Source organism: Thalassophryne amazonica, chromosome 12 (assembly GCF_902500255.1).
Source record: "Thalassophryne amazonica chromosome 12, fThaAma1.1, whole genome shotgun sequence".
Classification (NCBI taxonomy): Eukaryota; Metazoa; Chordata; class Actinopteri; order Batrachoidiformes; family Batrachoididae; genus Thalassophryne; species Thalassophryne amazonica.
In genome coordinates this window covers 90,627,499-90,651,241 of record NC_047114.1, presented here as the reverse complement: position 1 = coordinate 90,651,241, position 23,743 = coordinate 90,627,499, and the positions used below count along the sequence as shown (strand labels likewise).

The 23,743-nt window shown below is 42.6% G+C and overlaps 1 protein-coding gene across 5 annotated transcripts in view; it reads left to right on the top strand.

The window, feature by feature from the left end:
- LOC117522219 (zinc finger protein 521) overlaps positions 1-23,743 on the top strand; it is a 296,467-nt gene that overhangs the window by 108,045 nt on the left and 164,679 nt on the right. For 4 of the 5 annotated variants that reach the window (XM_034183612.1, XM_034183611.1, XM_034183609.1 and 1 more), the window contains exons 5-6: positions 81-165; positions 551-583. In XM_034183612.1, the coding sequence (XP_034039503.1) occupies positions 81-165; positions 551-583 (118 nt within the window). The remainder of the gene's footprint in view (positions 1-80; positions 166-550; positions 584-23,743) is intronic. The other variant, XM_034183610.1, reaches the window with a different exon arrangement.

Genomic DNA, 23,743 nt, shown 5'->3' with positions numbered 1-23,743 from the left:
TAACTGACTATGTTTGCATACTGTGCATATTCGTGCTGCAGATCAACCTCAATGCAACATTATTTTTCTCTTATGTCCAGAAAAAAACATACCAGTGCATCAAATGTCAGATGGTGTTCTACAGTGAGTGGGACATCCAAGTTCACGTGGCCAATCATATGCTGGGTAGGAAATAACTATTATTGTTTCTTTCATTATGATCTGTGTTGCAAGTCCTATTCAGGGCACGAACCATATAAAATAATGCACATGTGATGTGTGCATAAATATGATTTTTGCACATTTCCCCAAAATATATTTTGCATAATTTCAATGCATTTGCATTTTTAATTAAAGAACAATTTTAAATTTGTCATGAATAAACTATTTTTAAAAAAATCCTAAATTAATTTATTGTTTTAATAATTTTTTTATTCTTGCAAATTTTATCCATAAAGTGTAAAATTTTGCACATTTCAGACTCGATCTGTGCATCAGTTTTGACTGTTAGTCACATACTGAGGACGGATGTGATTATATGTAACAAAATATTTGACCCTGTCTCACTCAGGCTCAGAAGTATCGGGATCACATCACCAAATAGGTGGAATTATTTTAATATTTTGATCATCAGTTGCATCCTCAGTGTTGTGCATCTTATAAATCATCTTCATTCCATCCGTGCATGTTGAATGATCAAATATCTTACACGTGCATGCTTCCGGAGCTGAATAGCTCCACTTGTGAGCACAAACATTTCGATTTTTTTTTTTTTAAGTCAGGTTTTATTTAAAGTATTTCATATTACAGATATTTTTCTGCAATTATTGTAATGTCTTCACGCTGTTGCTGTTCTTCATTTAATTTTATTATTGCCTGTTTGCTAAACTATTCAGTTCAGATTCTTTTAATTTCATGCTCTCTACATTTAATGACATCAAATCAACAGAAACAAATGGATTTATGATTTTATGTGGTATTGATTGCGCATTGCACAAGATTCCCAATCCTCCGTGTTTTCAGAATATCTTCATGTCGGTTGTCATTGGTATGCAGGCAGAATTATTTGTAGAGAGCAGACAATTGGAAAACAGGTATTCTCGCCTGCAGTAAGTAGGCGTCTGACTTTGAGTCTCACGTTCCTTTATTCATTCATTTATTCAGCTCGTTTGGCGGCTCTTTCATTACGCTGCATTATCTGTTGTCTTCAGTGGGAGAGAGACTCATTGATCTGGAACCAAACCACCTCGCTGTTTGGGACACGCTTCTAGGCGCAGGTGAATTTAAACACGGTGGGCAATTCTATCAGGACTGGTAGGCAATTCTATCAGGAACCCACTGTTTGTGCATAAACAATCAGAGGCATGTGATTTGTGATTTTGATGCCGCAGTGTATTTGCAAATGGAGAGAGACAAGCTGAGAGTGTGTAGGTGTGTATTTTGTATTCATCTTTGCGATCTGCTCACCCACTATTCTACTGGGGGTGCCTAATACAGTACCACGCCAGCATTAGTCCTTTCTGTTGCACAGGCAGGCACGGAGCACACTGGGAGGGTAGAAAACAAACCCCCCTACTGGTAATTTTATGTCTTTCAGCCACACAAGCACACCGTTTCCCCATAATAATGGAATTCAGGCAGCTTAAGATAACAGGAGGGTAGGTGATTGGGTTGTTGTCTGATGTCTTACTTCTCTGATATTCTATTGCTTTGTGTCCAACGTGATCACGGCGCTTCATCAGATGCCTCAAAAGGGTTTCTGTTCCGCGCTTTTGTTTGTGATCTGAAAAAAAAAATACTCCAAATCAAAACATGTCCTGATGAAAATGTGGTCGAAGAAGAAGATGAGGTTCTCGAGGAGTAAAGGCACTTTGTAGAGAAAACAACGACGTTATGATTTTTGTCTCTGTGCACCAACACAATGAAGATAAAATGAAACTATCAGGATATGCTTCTGGTGTCGACCTTCAGCTTTAATTCAAGGGATTTGACAGAAACATGTTGGAGTTTCAGCCATTTTTTTTCGCTATCCTTCAATTTTCAGAGCCCATCCGTAATTGGACAAACGAAACATCAATATTAATTACCACAGTGGCTTTATAAAACATTAAATATTAAAGCACGGTGGATTAGTGGTTAGCACTGTTGCATCACAGCAAGAAGGTCATGGGTTTGATTCCCACCTGTAGCCTTTCTATGTGGAGTTTGCCTGTTCTCCCCGTGTTTGTGTGGGTTTCCTCCGGGTGCTCTGGCTTTCTCCCACATTTAAAGACATGCAGGTTAGATGAATAGGAAACTTTATAATTGTCCAGGTCTCCCTTGCAAAAGAGGTCTTGATCTCAGTGGGACCAATCACTTAGGGGAGGTGATGGTCTAGTGGTTAAGGTGTTGGGCTTGAGTCCAGAAGATCATGGGTTCAAATCCTCGCCTGACTGGAAAATCACTCAGGGTCCTTGTGTAGTGAGCGCCTTGTATGGCAGCACCCTGACATCGGGGTGAATGTGAGGCATAATTGTAAAGCGCTTTGAGCATCTGATGCAGATGGAAAAGCGCTATATAAATGCAGTCCATTTATTTACCATTTAACCTCTGCTTGAATAAAGGTTAAATTAAATTAAACCAGTTTTATAGCCGGTTTTCTTTTAACAAGTCAGGGGATGGATCCATAAACATTTCCTAGTCACAATGAGTATGTATTGCACTTCATTTACATCAATTATTAAGAAATACAAACAATATGAAACTGTATAGGGAATCTGACTTTTAGGTCATTCTCAAAACTGAGTGGCCATGCAAGAAGACTAATGAGGGAAGTCTCCAAGACACCCATAAACAGCGCTGAAGGAAGTTCTAGGCTGTGGTTGGCACAATTATGCGTCATGCAACATTTGTGTGTTGCATCATCAGTTTTACAGCTTCATGGTGGAGTTGTTCAGAGAAGGATTGTCTCAAAATGGAAGTTATTTCAGCTAGTTTGCCAGAAGGCACATGTGAGACTCTGACTTAGAATGATCCATTTTCTTGTATAGAAATCTTTCTCTGTTCCACTCCGCCAAGACATTGTATAACTTGTATCAACAAGTTATACAATCAACAGAATCCAAGAACTCCCTTAGAGCTGTTACGGCAGCACTAGTGGCTTCCCTCACATGTCTCTTTCTTGAGTGGGCCCTTAGTTATTTGAGAAATGCCTACTTCAGACTGTATTTCTTTATTATTGATGTAAATGAATTCTAAGACATAGTCACTGACTTGAAAACAATGACGTAATCATTGCGATACTTGACTCAGTCAAACTGGTTGTAAAAGTGATGATTTGTAATAAAAAGCAACAATAAATTTCAATCAAAGTCACTATGTTTGGGATGTACAAAGGCGTTGGTGTTGAATTGAGAGTGTATGTACTTACTGTATAGACCCCTCACTGTACAATGCTCTCATTACAAAGCTAATTTGAAGTGGTGGTGGTGGGGGGGGGGGGGGGGGGGGTGTATTTTGAAATACCTTCTCATCTGAAAAAATGGGACACTTTCTCCTTTTAATGGCCATCTGCACAGGAGCGGGAAAACGGGGGGCTGGGGTCATCTGCGCTCAGCTGTCAGTGTTATTAGCGTAGGTAATGGAGCAGACGCTGGATTCATAGGGGTGTTGTTTTCATCCGCGCCCTGCTCCGTGGTGTCAGTTCACACTGATAACTCTATATATAGTGATGTAGCATGACATAACCATAGCGCTAAGTGTATGGAACAACAAAACCTGAGCCCGTCTCACCCAGACAACTCCATATTAGCTGCCTTTGTAATACAATAGTCTTCCGAAAACCTCCACCCGCACCTCCTCCCACCGGATCCACCAGCCTGCCAGCGCATTTTGATGCACTGAGATTACGCTCGGATCACAGCGGTCCTCTCTCGGACATAAAGCGCGGGTTCGGCGCGTGGATACTCGACATTTCCTCTGGTTAATGGAGGTAAATGAAAGCGAAGGAGGCGGTCACGGGTGCAGGAGGGTGTGCTCCGCAGAACGGCGCCAGAGCCAAGTTTGTGAACGTCCCCGTGTGTCTTAAGATGGAGGCCGCAGCCTGCTCAGGTCCAGATGGATCAGTACACATTTGCTGTACAGCTGGTGGCTCTGTTTGGGGACCTGGTGTGATCCTCCTATGGAGAAAAAAATGATATCGCCACCATCCAAGGAGCAATTTAATAGCAGGCCAGAAGACAGCTGGCCACTCTTTAGTTTAGAGTTTTTTTGGCATGGCACACTTACAGAATTGAGGGTGTCCGATTTTTCTCCAGAGACGCACAGATTTATACAGCTTTCAGCTGCTGCAGTTGCTATCAAATCCCCTTTTGTTCCTCCCTCATTTATTCTTTACGTTCAGAAAACAAATCTGATCGACCACTTTGACGTGGATTTGAAGCGACTTCACCTGTACGTGGAGGGTTTTTTTCTCCCTCTCTTTTTTTGGACAACCTTTGAAGGTCTTTCGGTGACACAAAAGCCTGTTTGGTTTTATCAGCGTGGCATCGTGCCGCCCCGTCGCTTCACTTTGACCCCTCAGTAAACTATGACATTTGGAGCCCGAGGGTGGGGGGGAGTGTTTGGCCCATTTATCGCACTGTTTCAAATGTCCCTGTGTGAATTTTCAGAGGCCCAACATGTTTTGAAGCGCAGGAGGTGTTAAAGGCGAAAAAGGGGGGGTGGGTCTTTGCTTTTTCCGTTATATCTCCTTTCAGTCCATTTCTCATCTGTCCATTGCAAGCAGCGGCTGCCAAGGTGGCAGCGCCCGCAAGGACAACTGTAAACAAGCAAACTGAATCTCTAAAAAAAAAGGGGGGGGACTGTTTTTGGGGTCACCTCTACGGATTATTTTGGGTTGGTGACAGCTCGGCACTATAAGCCAAGCTGGGGAGGAGTCTTCCCTCACAGAGAGGAGTCGGTGGCCCGGTTGGGTCGGACAGAGCGTTGTGGGGGGGGGCGCTCGAGGGGTGGTAAGGTCCGGGGGTGGAGATGGAAAGGCACATTTGCTGTACAGCTGGCCGCTCTGTGTGAAGCAGGCACTGTGGGCCGTTACAGAGCCGGAGAGGAGAGCGAGCGAGCAAGAGGCCTTCAGCTCTCCTCCCCCTTTTTTTTCTTCCTCTCCCTTCTCCCTATCTAGCGCTCGCGTCTTCACATTAACGAGGCTCCAACCTGGCAAAAATGCCGCGTGTTGGCTGTAAGTGGTGGAACAGACAGGAGGCACTCTTTAACCGTATTTGAAGCTGACTTTTGTTTCTCGCAAAGGCCCGCAAATTATCCTTGACACGTATCTTCTTGTTTGGGTCCCCTGGAGCGTCTTGGTCAGTCGATTACACGGTCTCCATCGCTGCGTCTGCTATGGTTGCATTTACTGTCCCATTAAGTGCACACCCCCCCCCCCCCCCAAACACTCCCCACCACGGTCCATAAAAAGATAATTATTTGTTTCTTTTCCCTGTAATCCACTTTGATTCAGTGTGTCTGATCACGTTCCCTCCATTTTCTGGGACTCGGTCGTACTGTACGTACACGTGTAATCTGCTAACAAACATGGCCAAACACTCGTTTCGACTCCTGGGGTGGGGGTGGGGGGTGGATCAGAGTCAGAACTCAATAGGCAACACAGCTCAGGAACAGGATCAATCTTATGAAATAAATAAGAGAACAGGCTCGGACCAGCCAGTGGAAACAAAGCAAACCACGCGTGCCGTGCGCCGAATGTGATATCTGCCTGCTTTTATTAATTGGTGATTAATAACGCCTCTCTCTTCGTTAGCGCAGTCACCTCCCGTGCAGCCAAGTGTGTTGCTGCTAATATGCAATTATGCGCACCTTACTGCTCGTTACATTATACCTCTTCCTGACTAATGCGGCGTCCATGAGGAGAATAGGAAACAGACTGAGCTGCAAAAAAAAAGGTATCAATAAGATTCTCACATTGGCTGTGTTACCTGCCTGCCTGGTTTACGTGGGGGGAAAAGTTCCAGGAGAGTGTATTAAAAGTTTTACAGCATTGCAGAGACAGTTTTGCTCTTCCTGGTGTTTTTGTTGTAAAGCAGCGGTAATTGACATCACCATGGGGATGCTCTGTTGCTAGGCCAGACAAGCTCGGTCTGATGTGGTTCTTATCTATTGATTTTCTTGACATTTCCCCACACCTCACAGACTAGGCCAACATGTGAGAAAATATCTGATGCTCTCAGTTCATACCACCTGTTTGTACAAACTCTGGGCGAACAGTCTCTGCCCTTTCCTGCATTCCAATTGGTAGACTGATGTCACCATGGTGATTTACTCGTAAATTCTATTCAGTGATTGGTTGGCGGATAACAAGCAAAATTCAGTTGTAGATATTGGAACATTGGATATTGGAATTTAATTTCCATCTCTCCGCGAAGGAGGTAGTGTTTGTAAACCTGTAAACTTGTAAACCTTCGGATGAATTCCTATGGAATTTTGGGTGTCTTCCCCATTCCATACATTTTGCTTCATACCATCCAAAACCCTTTACACTTGCAATATTGTACCTCATCATTGCGTGACATTTGGTGGAGTCCACATAAATGTAAATACTCTTGAAATATTCAAAAAATCTCAAAATTCTAAGCAAGCATTTAATTTTTTTCGGCAGTACAGAGAGTTTCTTTCACTCCCATGTTTAAAAAAAACACTGTTGTGTCGTACTTGTTACAACTGAAATACTGGTCCAATTTAATTTTTTGGTACAGTTTGTTTTCACACCATGTGTGAATTGTACCTGAGTACATAAGAACTGCACTTGAGACCACTTTTTCAAGTGGATCCATGGTTCATTGATCCACACGTGAGTATCATTTATTCACAACACTGGATGTTAAGGTCAAGTGTACTGTGATCTGGCTCCAGGTCCCTGCTGTGAAAGCCCTCTGAATGCAGTGATGGGGTATGGACCAAGTAAGTAACCATTAAACTCTGTTGTGGATCCAGATCCAGGTGTGGAGTCTGGAAATCTGTGTCTTTGTTTGTCGCCAGGGTTGATTTTCCTGAAACCTGGCAAAAGATTCGGACATAGTCCAAGGAACAACCCCTGAAACTCTGATGGGTTCATTGTTGCGAGATTGGTTGCATTGTGTCTGTCCTACTCATGACTCCAACTTACAACTTAGGAGAGTAAAGCTCAAGGGTTCCAGCTTCTGTCACTAGAATGTCGGTTTGGTGTTGAGGAGTGAGGTTAACTCACTGCACAGCATCCCCTTGCCACCCCTTGAGTCACTCCCTTAAATCCAACTCCCATTTGGGTCACGATTCCAATGTAACATGGACTCAAAATCACGACTTTGGACGTGGAAGCTGGGCCCACTTCCAAGGATGCTCTTGGATTTGTTGGTAGAATGTCAGTTTGGTGTTGGGGAGTGAGGCTCGCGCACTGCACAGCCGCCCCTTGAGTCACCCCCTTAAATCCAACTCCCATCTGGGTCACAATTCCAGTGTAACATGGAATCAAAATCACAACTTTGACATCTGCTGGCCACCATTCCATAGACGGCAACGGACCAACAGGTGAAGTGAGACAGTCAGCCTGATTTAGCAAACTTTAATGAAAGTGAAAATGTTCTTGTTCAATTTGGCTCCATCACTTTGTCTCTCTGTCTTGGAGCTTGCAGCCCTCTCACGTCCTGTGCTTTATCCGTTATTCCACCAGTTGCTCATGGGGGCCTGTGTAGTTTGCACCTCACCATAACACCTGAACCCACCACCACCACCACCACCACCAAACACGAATGTTTGTCAATTTCTCATTCAGTAATACATAGACACCAATTAAAACCAATCATAAAGATGGTTGAAGGGCCTTAATGGACGAATGCGCCTCACTGAATGCCCCTCTAGTTATAAAATGTTATCTAATGTGGAATCCTCCCAGGTGAGGGATGACATGACAAAAGGTAGGCACCTCCTGCACACTCGCTTATGTTTTATTGATATACAGGAGGGATGTCTCCTTTAGAGTGTTAATGCCAACCCTTGTTCTGAAGTGAAGCCTATAAATACTGAATGATCAGAATTAACCTATGCAGTACTCGACCTCCCCGCGGTCTCCGAGATGTCACCAAGGCTGTAGGTGCATGTGCACCCTCGGTTTGATGGGGTTGCTTAGCAGTCTGGCTGAAGGGGGTTATGGGAGAAGAGCAAACAGACAGGCCTCCCTTAGTAAAGGTCAGCGCTGCAACCCACACCTCTCAAATCCCAACCTGGCCCTGGTGGCGCTGAGGTTCCGAGCGTGCCTAGAGATGCTTGCGGTAAGTGGAGCACTACCGCAGAAGTGCATGGCTTTGCCAGGCTGTCACCACAAATACAAGTGTGAGAGATCAGAAGCAACTCTGTGTCATGACGGTTGTGTGGCATGACATGCATGCATGCTGGGACACCAGGAGCTTTGGTGGGCTACCAAATTGAAGAGTTTTAAAGTTATTAATAAACATTATTTTACCAATCAGTTTGGCCCACAAGCTTTGAAATGCACTAATGAGCATTGAAGTTCTCCTAATTAAGCTGATGTGGTTTGTAGATTCTGTAAAGGTACGCGTAGTTGGCCAGAACACTTTGCTCTTGCACAATGGCTGTTTAATTGTAAGCACACACCAAAGGCCATGACACAGTTACACACTGACAGCTTATGTTGCTCTGACTTTGTCCAGACTGTCAACTCCTTGAGTGGAATTTCAGTCCAGGAGGATTTGTGTCTTCAAGAAATGTTTTACCCTCAGACTTGAGCTCTTTCGGAAGTGCAAGTGTGTTTGTTTTTTCTTCCATCCGTGGTCGTCTTTGTCTTATGCACTTCAGCACTAATGTGGTAGGAGGAAGTGGCCGCGTTCCATCTCGCATCAGCAACCACATTCCGATTCTTCCCATTTGCCCCTCTCGGCATGGCATCCCAGTATGAACTTGCATATTCCAGGCATAGCTGGATTTGGCATCATAACCTCTTGATATTTTTTCAGCCAGATTTTGCCGGCTGGTGCCAAAATATCTGCAGCATGTACATGAGAATTCTGGTTTTAAAAGACCTGCAAGATGCAGGTCTTGCATCCATACAATGCACATCCACAGCGCATCATTCCACAGCGCATCATTCCACAGCGCATCATTCTGCAGTACATCCACAACACATCATTCCACAGCGCATCATTCCACAGCGCATCATTCCACAGGGCATCATTCCACAGTACACCATTCCACAACACATCATTCCACAGGGCATCATTCCACAATGCATCATTCTGCAGTACATCCACAACACATCATTCCACAGTGCATCATTCTGCAGTACATCCACAACACATCATTCCACAGTACACCATTCCACAGCGTATCATTCCACAGGGCATTATTCCACAGCGTATCATTCCACAGGGCATCATTCCACAGTACACCATTCCACAGGGCATCATTCCACAGCACACCATTCCACAGCGCATCATTCCACAGCGCATCATTCCACAGCACACCATTCCACAGGGCACCATTCCACAGTACACCATTCCACAGCACATCATTCTGTAGTACAGCCACAGCACATCATTCCACAGGGCATCATTCAACAGCACATCATTCCATCATTCCACAGTCCATCATGCCACAGCATATCATTCCACAGTGCATCATTCTGCAGTACAGCCACAGCACATCATTCCACAGGGCATCATTCAACAGCACATCCACAGGGCATCATTCCACAGTACATCATTCCACAGGGCATCATTCCACAGCGTATCATTCCACAGGGCATCATTCCACAGCGTACCATTCCACAGCGTATCATTCCACAGCGCATCATTCCACAGGGCATCATTCCACAGCGCATCATTCCACAGGGCATCATTCCACAGTACACCATTCCACAGCGCATCATTCAACAGCACATCCACAGCGCATCATTTGACAGCGCATCATTCCATCATTCCACAGCGCATCATTCCACAGGGCATCATTCCACAGTACACCATTCCACAGCGTATCATTCCACAGCGCATCATTCCACAGCACACCATTCCACAACGTATCATTCCACAGGGCACCATTCCACAGTACACCATTCCACAGCATATCATTCTACAGTACAGCATTCCACAGCGCATCATTCAACAGCACATCCACAGCGTATCATTTGACAGCGCATCATTCCATCATTCCACAGTGCATCATTCCACAGCGCATCATGCCACAGCACAGCCACAGCACATCACCAGTGCATCATTCCACGGCACATTTCATGGCACATCATTCAACAGCGCATTATTCCACAGTACATCATTCCACGGCACATCATTCCACGGCACATCTTTCCACAGTACATCATTCCACGGCACATCATTCCGCATTACATCATACCGCAGTGCATCATTCCACAGTGCATCAGTCTGTCTACATCTACTGTATCTCTGTAAAGGAGGTTATGTTCTTCTTGTCAGTGATAACTTTTGAAAAATGTCGTGATCAAGATCACAGATGACTAATCAGAAGCAAAGGTGTCTTATCAAAATTAGAGAAAAGGGTAAAAGGTAAGTGATTAGCTCCAAACGTGAGGGGTCCACATCAAAGGTCAGTAATCAAAATTGCAACTTTGGAATTAGGATCAAAGATCAGAGATCAGGATCGCAGGTGATTAATTAGAAGGAAAGGTGTGTGTGTGTGTGTGTGTGTGTGTGTCTCAGAGAGAGAGAGATCAGAATCACAGAAAAGGATCAAAAGTCAGGGATCAGGACCAAAGACAAGGGATTGACATAAAAGGTCAGCAATCACAATTGAATTCTAGGATCACAAGGTGACCAAAGGTGAGGGATGAAGATCACAGGTGACTAATCAGAAGCAAAGGTGTGTGATCAGATTCAGATAAAAAGGAACAAAGGTCTGGGATCAGGGCAACAATGAGGGCTCAGCATCAAAGGTCAGTCATCACACTTAAAATTCTGGGATCAGGATCAAATATCAGTGATCAAAAGTGAGTAATAAGGATTACAGGTGACTAATTATAAACAAAGGTGTGTGATCAAAATGAGAGAAAAGGATCAAAGGTCAGGTATCAGGTCCAAAGGTGATGGTTCTACATCAAAGGTCAATCATCACAATTGCATCTTTGGAATTAGGATGAAATACCAGAGATCAGGAACACAAATGGTTAATCAGAAACAAAGGTGTCTGATCACAATCAGAGAAAAGGATCAAAGCTCAGGGATCAGAACAGCAATGATGAGGGATTAGCATCAAAGGCCACCTATCATCACAATTAAAGCTCTGAAATAAGGATCAAAGATGAGTGATCAAGATCACAGGTCAATAACTGGAAGCAAAGGCGAGACATCAGGATCAAAGGTCAACAGTCATGATCACGATTCATGTTTAAAAATGTTTAATTACAGGGAAAAAAATGAAAAGTTTAACCAGTTAGAGTTTAACCACGACAGAGGAGGAGGAGCGTGTTTGCATATAAGGTGTAGCGAGACCGCACGGTTTAGGTTCCAAACAAACTTGAGTCCCACAAAAATCTTTTGCCCTCTCTTTATGGAGTACAATGGCAGCGTTTCCAAAGTACCGTGTAACGAATGACTATCCTCGTCAAACTTTGGCTGCGTGAACACGAACAGGGGAGGGGTAAGGGAGGAGGATGGGGTTCTGAAAGACCCCCCAGCGTCAGAGCCTTAATAATCATGTGAGCAGCGCTGGACTTCATTACCCTCCTGTTCCACAGGCTGAGTGCCAGCCTGGATTGCTGGCTGGCTGTGGCAAGGTCAACGGCGGAGGAAAAACCAGTTACTGTGTTACTCTGGAGCGGAATGGAGAGAGGCGGCCATCTGTCAACTCAGGCCTGCCATACCCGCAGAGCAAATGGACACGGGCGGCCAGAGGAGAGGCCGCAGACACCCATCGAGCTAAACCCAGCGAGCATCGCGCCCAGGCACCGACACACACACGCCCAGCCAAAGAGATGGGCCTCGGTGCCACTAAAACACACATATTCACGCACATCGCAACGACGATAAGGCCAGTCCGAGAAATTTGGCAGCAGGCTGTGTGTGTGTGTTTATGTGTGTTTTGTGTTTTATTATCAGTGCGCTGTTGGGGCCACACTGTTTTAATCCAGATGGCAAAGCATTTGATAAAAAAAGTTGATCAAAGTTTTTCTTGGCTTGCCAATGCTAAATGTTTTCATCAGGATGGTCCTTTATGAAGACGGCTTTATGGAGCTAAAACATTTTTGTCTCAGGACCACATGGGCATTAGGGACTACGTGGTTTTTAATGCTACACGTTGGCAAAGCAAGGTGTTGTTTTCACTGGCAGGTGTGTGTGTGTGACTGTGAACAAGATAGCTCAAAACCAGCTGGATAGATTTCCCTCAGACCTGGGGTGGAATGTTACTTGGACGGATATCAAGAGGTGATTTGGTTTTGGAATAGTTTGGTCAAAGGTCAGAGTCAAGGAAAATATGGTCTCAAAAAGATCTTGTTTGTTTGTTTTTTTGTATATCTCGACAGCCAAGACATGATTTTGGAGTAGTTTGGTCAAACCTCAGTCAGAGAAAACATGGCCCAAGAAAGACCTTTTTTTGTTTTTTTGTTTTTTTATTTGTTGTTGTATATCTTACCAACCAAGAAGCCTAGATGGATCAAACATGATGTGAGTATTATTTGGATAGATATCTGGAGGTGATTAGATTTTGGAATAGTTTGGTCAAAGTTGAAACACATTTTTGTTTTTAGTTCTTTCTTTCTTTCTTTCTTTCTTTCTTTCTTTCTTTCTTTCTTTCTTTCTTTCTTTCTTTCTTTCTTTCTTTCTTTCCTTTCTCTTTTTGAGTATCTCAGCAACAATGAAGCCAAGAGGGATCAAACCTGATGGTCATATTACTTTGATAGATAAATGGTAAATGGACTACATTTATGTAGCGCTTTTCCATCTGCATCAGATGCTAAAAGTGCTTTACAATAATGCCTCACATTCACCCCAATGTGAGGGTGCTGCCATACAAGGCGCTCACTGCACACAGGGAGCAACTAGGGGATTAAGAGCCTTGCCCAAGGGCCCTTAGTGATTTTCCAGCCAGGCTGGGATTTGAACCAAGGATCCTCTGGTCCGAAGCCCAATGCTTTAACCACTAGACCATCACCTCCCCACTAGATATCAAGTTATATATATATATATATATATATATATATATATATATATATATATATATATATATATATATATATATATATATATATAGTGCAGAAGATAACTAAAACAATCGTGCAAATGGTGATACAAGCACCAAAGTTGGCACAAATACACCTTAGACATTACTCTTTTGAAAAAACCAACTGGCCACTTGAGTTTCAATAGGCGGACAGGTAGGGGTCAATTGAAGAATTACACAGGGGTCAAAATTAAATATGCTCAAATCATTTTGAAAACTATACCACATTATTTGTCTGATCATAAAGATTCCAAAAAGGTATAGTTTGGACTATCTATGCCCGAATGATCAGGAGTTATGGGGTAAAAACAGCAAAAATGGTGACAAAGGTTAGTTTCAGTTTGTACAGGGGTCAAAAGTTAAAGTTCCTTCAGTTTTGGTAAAAAGTGATGCAAATTATTGGTTGAGCTAATAGGATTAATAAATGGAATAGTTTTGATGTGTTGAATGTTTGGTCTCCAAAGTAAAGGTAAAACAAGGTCAGCGTCCATTGGATTCTGTGACATGTGACATAAGTTACCCTGTAACATGATAACAAAGCATGATACATGGTCCAAACTATTCCTTTTTAAAACCCTGATACCTCAACTAACAATTTGCATCATTTTTTACCAAAATTGGAGCAACTTTAACTTTTGACTCCTGTACAAACTGACACTGACCTCACCATTTTTGCTGTTTTTACCCCATAACTCCTGATCATTCGGGCATAGATAGTCCAAACTATACCTTTTTGGAATCTTTATAATCAGACAAATAATGTGGTATAGTTTTCAAAATGATTTGAGCATTTTAATTTTGACCCCTGTGTAATTCTTCAATTGACCCCTACCTGGCCGCCTATTGAAACTCAAGTGGCCAGTGGATACATATCTAGAGGTGATTAGATTTTGCAGTAGTTTGGTCAAAGGTCAAAGAAAGCGTTGTCCAAAAATCACCTTATTATTGTATTCCTGAGCAACTAAGAAGCCTAGATGATTGGTCAAAACCACATACGCAAAATGTCTGATTGGTATGAATGACTCCACAGTCGCACAAAAGTCATATGATGAAGTCATACACAGTCAAAAGCACCTTGACAGACAGATGTATATTTATATAGCAGTGTGCAGAGCGTGCAGGGTGTCCATCAGCCCTCTGATGTCTTTGATTTTGTTTTGTAGCATTGTCACACGTCGCACTCTTCTACTGTTTCACCTTGTTGGCTGTGTGTTGTGTGGAACCCACTCTGTGAGGACCTTCACGATGCCTTCTGGCAAAAGTGGAAGAACACTGTGGAATGTTCCGAAGCTGTCTAATAGGTTTCAGGTGCTGTGGGCCACCAGCCCAGCGCCGCCCATCACCCTACGGCCCCCCGTCACCCCCCTGTGTGACTTGTGTGATGGGACTCAACAGCGAAAGCGCCACTGTTTCTCCTCTAAGAAGCGAGGGCAGAGACTCTGCACGATAATGCGTCCTTATCGTTTATGTTATTAGTAAACATCTTTGATTGTGTTTACAGTAGCCAAGAGTTATTGTTCACATTCGTCAAGTGGACATCTTCATGTCCTGTCGGACCGACGGAGATGGGAAGTCATTTATTCCAATAAAGGATAAATGATGATCACTAGCAGATTAGTGGCCCCTAGTGGTCATTCAAAATGCTGACAGCTGAATGATGGATATATTGGATTTTTCATGCGCTGGTAAAGGCCGTAGGGTTTGGATAGCCAAAATGTAGATGAGTGAGCAGGTGAGTGAGTTAGTCCCATATAGACTGTGTAGACTCAAAAATAGTAAAAACTACCATCTTGTAACTCAGCAAAATGAAAGATGGTGTAATGGGGTCAAACCCTTTAGCATCTCGTGAAGTTTGAACAAGAGGTACAGTGTGTTAGGTGAGTGGACGCTGGATAAACTGTCAAATTATGAACAGGTGTGATTAAATCTCACATGTAGTTTGTCTCCTTCCTGGACATGATGTTTGCCCGTCGCTACGCTGAGCAACCCAGCCAAGGAACAAGCTAGCAACCATATTGATGCCCAATATTGTGCAATTTCTAGACAGATTTGCAACAGAACAAGAAACCGATACTCGAACTAGAAGGCATTTGGAGTGTAAACGTCCGAGTGCCAATATGTTCCGGATCAAATATCCATGTAGGCTTCTTAGTTGCTGAGATATACAAAACAATAAATAAATAAAATTGTTTTTCAGACAATTCGTCAAGTGTTTTTCTTGTCTATGATCTTTGACAAAGCTATTCCAAAACCGAATCACCTCTTGATATAGTAACATCATCCAGTATGTGCCGGATCAAATTCAAAATAAAGCTCTTCATTTTCCACGAACATTTCTGCTCACCAGATTATTCAACATGCTAGTTCAACTTTTTGAATTCAATCTTGCTATATGCCAAACATTCTTCTGGGTCTCAGTTTCACAATATATTCTAGATCACCTCCTTAAAATGAATCACTTATTTCTTGGAACATCATCTGGTGGTGGCCAAGTGGTTAGTGCGCTTGGTTTCAAGCCAGAAGGTTCCTGGTTCAAACCCCACTCCTGTCATATTTCTCCATGTAATGTGGAGTTGCATCAAGGAGGGCATCTGGTGTAAATCAACATTCCACCTTGGATCTGCTGTGGTGGCTTGGAGTGAAAACAAGGCAGCAGCCAAAGAGACTTACTGTCCTCTACCTGCTCACCAACTTTCACTCAAATCTGTTCATTACTTTTTGAGTTATACTACAAACAAACACATGAAAACATTACCTCCTTAATGGAGGTAACAAACTTTTTATTATTTCATATTTAATGGCTGCTGTCAGTTCACGGTTTGTAAGTGCGCTTACAAAACAAACTGTATTACAAACATGGAAAATATCAAAAATAGATCAACTTCAAAACAAAGCGCTTTGTTTGTTGTTGTTATGATGTTATTGGCTATATTAATTTTTTTTAGTAACATTTTAAGTTCAAGTAAATTTATAGAGGGTCCTTGTGTTCATTATAGAGTCTCCACTCATTTATTAGTTGAATGTTTCACTAGCTGGCATAAACATTCACGTGGCTTTGCAGTTGATTTGGAACATAACACAGTTTCCTGTGTTGTTGTTGTTGATGTTGTTGGCATTTCCAGATGTGCTAATCATTGCTATTTATACCGGACATTGTTCCGTTGATGTGGCATGTTTCAATAATAACATGCCATTTTAAAGAAAGGGCTAACTGTACTTCAAGCTAACTATCAACTGCAGTGAGCATTATTGGTAGTTAGCATATTCACATATGTTCATGCTAACCGCTAATGCTCGGCCGCTTATGCTTATATCCATTGCAGTTAGTGACCCTGATGTTATTTGTACTTGCATGCAAGCAATGTGAAATGACACAATTGCGTTTTCTTTATTTTGTCCTGATTATTTAATATCTGATAATTTATATTGTTTTATACCTTTATATTTTATGTCTTCTTTTTGTCCTGCCATTTCTTTGAAAATCTGTGGACCTTTTAATCAAAACCACCTTCACCGAAAGTGTAACACTTTCTCTCTTATGTGTGGATGAAGTGCAGCCAGCTTTTCCATTTGCATTATATCACTGCAGAACTTTGCACAGCTGAAGTTCCTTGTTTTCCTCCTGTGCAGAGTGTACTGAACCCCACCGGCTTTAGCATCAGCATGCTCCGGAAAACAGGGAGATGGTCCTGGGCGATTCCCCCACTTTAATGGAAATCACACAGGAACTCCCAAGATGAAAGCTTGATTAGTTATTAAGTTTTAATGTTGATTTCAGCGCTTACATGTTTACTGGAGTGCACAGTGCTGCTGATGTGGAATTGTCAGAGAGGTGCAGATTTAGTTAGGAATTAGTGTACACCGAGGATATAATTATGGGGATCTGTTTCCATCTTGTTAATAAGAGATAATGTGAGCACTGTATGCATCATAATTTGCAATAAGCGCTGCTTGCTGTGATGCTTTTTTTTTTATCCATTTAGACCAGATTTTTGGGTCGGAGGCACAGTGATGCAGTTTATAGTGCTCTTTCCTTCCAAACAAAGAAAGTCCTAGTTCAAAACCACCTGGGCCCCAATTAGCATATACATTCAGAGTTGTCAGGAAGGGCACCCGGTGTAGCCCGGAGTTTGTGAGTGAAGAATCATGTCCTATAAATAACTTCTATCACAGAAGCGCTCAACTTGTGTAACAGTGCATGTAGAATATAGACTTTATTAAGATAGAGGAAGTATTTTGAGGAGCTGATAAATGAATAAAATAAGAGACAGAAGGTCAAATGATGTGGAGAGAGTGCATTATGTAGTGCCACAGATTAGTAAGGGTGAAATTATGGTAGCTTAGAAGACGATGGAGCATGGATTGGTGGATGGTCCAAATGGTGTATCATTGGAGACATGGAGATGCTTGAGAGAGGTGTTAGTGGAGTTTTACACAGATTGTTTAATAAATCTTGGAAAGGGAAAGGATGCCCGAGGACTGGAGAAGTGTACTGCTACTGATTTTTAAGAATAAGAGTGATGTGCACAGATGCACAGATGTGTGAGGCTGATCAGGAACAGCATGAACCTTGGGAAAGGATTGCTGAAGCTTCCTGTAAAGACACAAGCATATCTGCGAGTTACCATATGGTTTCATGCTAAGAAATAGCACTACAGATGCAATATTTGCTTTGAGGGTACTGATGGACATGTACAGAGAAGGCCAGAAGGAGTTGCATTGTGTCTTTATGGCTTTAGAGACAAGTTATGACATGGTGCTGAGAGAGGAACTGAGGTATTGTATAAGTATCAAGAGTGACAGAGAAGTAAGTGAGAGCAGTATAGTGTATAACAGAACATTGTGGCAGCATATGTGCAGGGATGATGGATGGGCACAAGGTGGGAGTAGGATTGCATCAAGGATCATCTCTGAGTTGAGGTGAGCCTGAAAAGGTGGAGGTGCACACTGGAAAGAGGGGGAATGAAATTTAGTCAGAGCACCATAAGTGTGTGAATGAGAGAGAGAGCAGCAGACTGCAGGATTGCAAAAAGTAGATGTGATCAAAATGGATAAATTTAATGAAGAGTTTGTTACTCTGGCAAAAAAAAGAGTGCAAGCATGGTGGAGTGGGTGGAGAAGAGAAAGTTCACAAAGTGGTAGTGAGGCCAATCCACAAAATGGGTGTGAGATGTAGCCTACAAGACTGCAGATCGACCCCTGTCTGTACTTCATAATGTACCATAGCACCTAAACTTGTTTGAGTGCACTGTGTTTGCTCTCTTTGGTACAAATAGTTTCAATCCATGTATTGCTAAAGCCCCGGTCACACAGCACTAACGAAGGACACCGAAGCCAAAATGAAACAAGAAATCTGTACTTACGTTGACTTTTGGAGACATCGTTTAACTGTCGTCAAGCTTCGTTCCTGTAGCTGGCGCTTCGTCAGCTTTTGAACTACTGAAAAATGTGAACGAATCCCGACGACAACTTCAATTCGTCCGTAATCCATTTTGCTTTCTGTCTTGACGGTACCTCATCGTTTGCGTAGTTCCCGTACCGTCAGCGTTCCGTTTGACTGTTGTCCAACTTTGTCTAACCTCCCAAGTCCGACGTTTTGCACGAACATTGCTGATATCTGAATCGATCAATAACTAAAAAACCGAGGAGCTGAACGTGACTCGTCCATGTGTTTTCATACAGAAACAATAGTGGCAAGAACGTTTTATCAACTACTGTAACTATTTACGCACGTTCACATGCTGTCTCTGGCTGGAGAGGCTGTGCGCACACTCACAAACGGCTGTGTGTCACAGACGGCTGTGTGCATGTTTGCATGCCATCTCTGGCTGGAGAGTTGTTGCGCACACACAAATGGCTGTGCGCACACAGTTTTTGTGAAGACAGACCTGTTGTCAAGACAACTCTTTCACCTGCAGGTGCTGTTGAGTGCGCACATTGGCTGCAGAAATGATCACAGGCTAGCGCTCGTTCTGATACCCACTGTCAAGTTACGTTATCATGAATGTTTCATTTTGATTTTGTTTAAAGCATCAAGGTCACCATTCGCTTCATTTTTCTTTTCTTAGTTTCGGTTTTGTTTTGTTCTTTTATGTCCTCTGTATTCACAGGCTTTTTGATGATGGGAGAATTGCCGGCTCATTCGTCCACTTTTTCTCAATGATTTATGACTTTTTTTCTTTTGTTCAGCGATTGCTGTGTGCCGTGTGACCGGGCCATAAAGTGTTTCCAAGGTAACAGCTACATTTACTAGCCTAGCCCAGTCACTAACTACTCCTCATGCTGGCTTGGCTAGTTAGCATGTAGCTGGTTTGAAAACAAGCTTGCTGAGCATGTGGGAACAAATAAAAATACATTCATTAAGTGTAAACCAGACTGGACAAACTAAGTAAGAAATAATAAATTCATACCTTGCAACACAGTGGCATACCACTGGTTTTACTTCTTCTCACATGGTAAACATGGAGTATTGTCGTGCTGTCCGACGCTGCTTTCTGTTTCAAAGGGCTTCATAACCTTAAATATTTCAAAGTTCCACTTTACGGTCATTAAAAATCTGCTGCCATTGTTACTTTTACCTTCTTTTGATTCTTTCATTTGCCCATCCACAGTCAGTAAGCCGCTAACAGCTAGCAGTGCTAACTGCTTTAAAGTCCGTGTCTGTGCCACAGCTGTCTGGTTGAGATTCCTGATGCAACGTGCCTTCCTCTGCAAGCCTTCATGGTCATACTCTTGGAAAAATTGGATAAACTTGTGTGGCGTTCTTGTAGAAACGTAAAAATAAATGTGGAATGCATTCTGGGTCAATTTTTCCTAAATGTGGTCGCGAGAATTCTACAATATGTCTCTGTGACTTTTGTTAGCAAACACTATCATTAAAAAAACATACGTGACAGTCATTTGAGATAAAATGGCCCCACATTCTGTTCTTGTGTGTCTTGTTCCACTTCTAGCGACGGCAGGATGTGAACAATGAAATGACACGGCCTCTTTGTCTCTCCATTTGTCCCACTGCTGCCTAGAGACACAAACCTTAAGCCACTCACTCTCTGATTAATCTTTAACATTTATAATTACTAATTAAGTTAGTAAGAGACTTTTAATGTAGTCCTCCTTCAATGGGGAGCAGAGAGGACAACAGATCATTAGCTTCAATAATGAACGCGGATGAGACAGATAATGGCCTGTGATAGGTGAATACTGACAGTTATATTAAATGAGGCGCATATATGGGAAATGCTGGGCGCAAGTCGCACTTGGTGGATTCAAAGGCACAGGGAAACAGTGCTACTCCAGAAAGGCCTTGATGCACTAAAAGTCTGCCTGGAGATTAGAGTTGGTGCTAATTAAAGCATATTTACATACAGCCAACTCCATATTATCAGTCAGGCCCAGTTTCAATTACAGATTTTATTTATACACGCACTGTTTTTTAGGTTTTTGGTGTCCCTAATGTGTTCGGTGTTCCTCATTATCACATTATTACATTAGCATCGGCATTAGCACGGTGGCTGTAAGTTGCTGCCCATTAAAAGAGTCATTTCATCGTTGTTTTGTTTTGTTTTGTTTTTTAACGACAATGCTACTCTGGCACATTCTGTCAGCCTTCCCACTTTGGGAAAGGTGCTTATGCCATAATGATTATTATCATTAAGAAGATATTAATGTGCTTAGTGTTTGCGACCCAGCTGCTCATCGCGGCCCGAGCTCCCCGCCGGGGGACGGAAGAGAGTTGCTGCCAAAACGGACAGTGCACGTAGGCCACCGCCCACCTGTCCAGAGGTTTGGGGGTCGGTGGAGGTCACGCATGCCTACGTCGCTGCCCTCTGCTGAGCTGGAGGACGGCTGGCAGGGAACATAAAATTGGAAGAGGTGGTGGGTTGTGATGTGTACATGCTGTGGACTAAAGTTGAGTAGCATTAATGAATTCTCGGAATGTTTTAAAAACTCCAAGATTCCAAAGAGCTTCCTCTTGGACATTATCTCCATATTAATTCTCCTCATATTTTTCTGCAAAGAAAGATGGATGTTTACTGTGTTGATCTTTGTGTTTCATAATTACTTTTGTTGGTGTTTGTTGATTTGTTTACAAGATTACTTAATAAAAATTTTAATCACCCAATTTGCTGGAATTTTAATTAAACTGTTTACTGAATATTTTGTTCCTCTCAATTTTGACATCAATTCCATTCAGGTTCATACCATAAACTCCTTTAAAAACAAATGTTCTTATATAATTGCAACAACAGTTATTCTGGAGAACCTCTCTAAAAATACACCCAGTTTGCTGGAATTTTAATTAAACTGTTTGTTTAATTTGCATAAAAGAAAATGTTATTGCAACTGCAAACTTTTATTTTTTTTTCTTTCTTTCTCTCTCTTGGCATATTTTGGCATAAATTCCATTATATTACATTACCAGATGCGGCAGAATATAGAAACATTTTTCAAAACAAATTTTCAAAAATAAATAAATAAATAAATTCTGAAACACCATGGGCTGGAATTTTATTTAACTGTGAAACGTTTATTGGAACCCTGGTGCTTCACGGTACCACGCAGGTTTGGAGAACATCTCCAAAACTAAAAAACAAACCTTCCCAATGCACATTCCGGGGAAGGATTGGACGTACACGGATGTGCTACCTGTATTTTTAACAGCTTCTCCCCGTAGCCGTGCGCACTGTTTGTGTGGACCTGGCTTGGCTCCTTCCAGTCCTCCCAGTTTCAAATTGCTGCTTCATTAGGACTTGGAAAGGAAGCTCATGGTTACATTTAATCAAACGAATTTGTATGGCAGCCCCACATAATCAATCACAATCCTTATTCAATATGCTGCATTCTGTAAGTACCAGTACGGCTTGGAGAAAAGTCAATTACTTCCCCTCTGCCTCTGCTCTTCTTCTCTTTCTGCGGTTGTTTTCATTATGCAAACACGGACTCTGCACCTTTTTCTATCCCGTCATTCTCCACATTTTAATTTTGTTGGCTGCTGGTTCTTGTGTGATCTGCAGACTGGGGTTTGTTGGGGAGTATAATGGGCCATATCTGGAATAATCAGATTAACTATTGATGATTTTTTTTTTTCCTCTCACACTAACACTTGTTTGACACACTTGGCTGCAGTCACTGATGTTGTTCATATTTCATATGTTCGGTGGAACTCGCCTCTCACTGAAATCATGTTCGCTTTGCTCCATCTTGAAGTCACGCGTCCAACATTTACGTGAATAAAAACAAATATCCAGATTCCTCACTCGCTTGTCGCTCATTCTTCTCATTTTCTGCCCTCGTGTGTTCCTCCTCGATTCCTTTTCCTTTCAGAGCCATTGCCTCGCACGTTCTGCGCAAGCAGGGAGGAACACACACAAATGCATACGTGCAAGGTAGCTAGGTTGGTGGGGGCCGCGGCTGCAGCTCTGCGCTGTCCCACAGTGGCTCCCCGGGCTCGGCTGCCAGTTGTTTGCCAGCGTCTCCGGGTGGAATTCATTCAAATTAAAGCGGTGGAATGAGGCCCGAGTCCCAGAATGCCTCGTCCCTCTCCTTCATCAGCATTCCGCCGATGAGAGTAATTAAAGCAGAAATTAATTCTGCTGTAAGCAGAGGAGCCACAGAATAACTGATATTAGAGGCTGGATGATGAATGCTTGGCATCAAGGGAGATCTCAAGGGAGGAAGGGGAAATTCACAGATCTTTTTCTTTCTGTCTTTTTTTCTTCCTTCCCTCTCTTTTGCCGTCTTTGCACACTTGATTTGTGTCCATTTATTTGGTATCCTCATTTTCCTCACGTATCTCTCTATCTCGCTCCTTTTCTTTCTTTTCTTCCACCTCTGTAACACCCTCCATCCCGCGCACACGACCTAAAGATTGCCACTAAAAGTGAAAATCACTGACTTTAAGCATGATGGAAGACCTCGCCACGAAGCCTCCTCCGCTCACTAACAGTATTTCACATTTTGTCAGCACCTGTGTTCTCGTTTTCAGTCAACGGGCATATTAGAGCGTACTCATCCTGCAAACGGCAATGCTTTATTTGTCAACAGAAGCCAGAATGGAGCGTGAGCACCAGGGGCGTGTGATTAAAGGGGTCATGATGTGCACCTTTTCAGCAGGCTCACACAAGGTGTTTTTAAAATATGTAATGACATTTGTCGCCTGATATACCTCAGCAACATTGGACTCCAGCATCAATCTAAATGAACCCATCAGTGGCTCAATTTTTGGCATTATAGATCAGGTGAATGAAGCTGTCTCGGTGCTACTTCCACGTCTTCAAACTGTTGGAAAAGTTCAACGGCTGGTCACACAAGTGTTATGTTTGTGAGGTTAAAGCAGAATCAACATGTCCTGTAGTTGTAGGCGGTAAAACTGATAAATGTACCCATTTGAATTTCATGTTTGGTTTACAATGTTGGCTGTTAATACTGCTGTACCTAGGGTGGCCACTTCAGTTTTGAAATGCGTGTTTGAAACATGCATTCTTAAAACACGCATTTCAAAACTGAAGCCGGACTGAGTCAGTCAGAGCTGCGT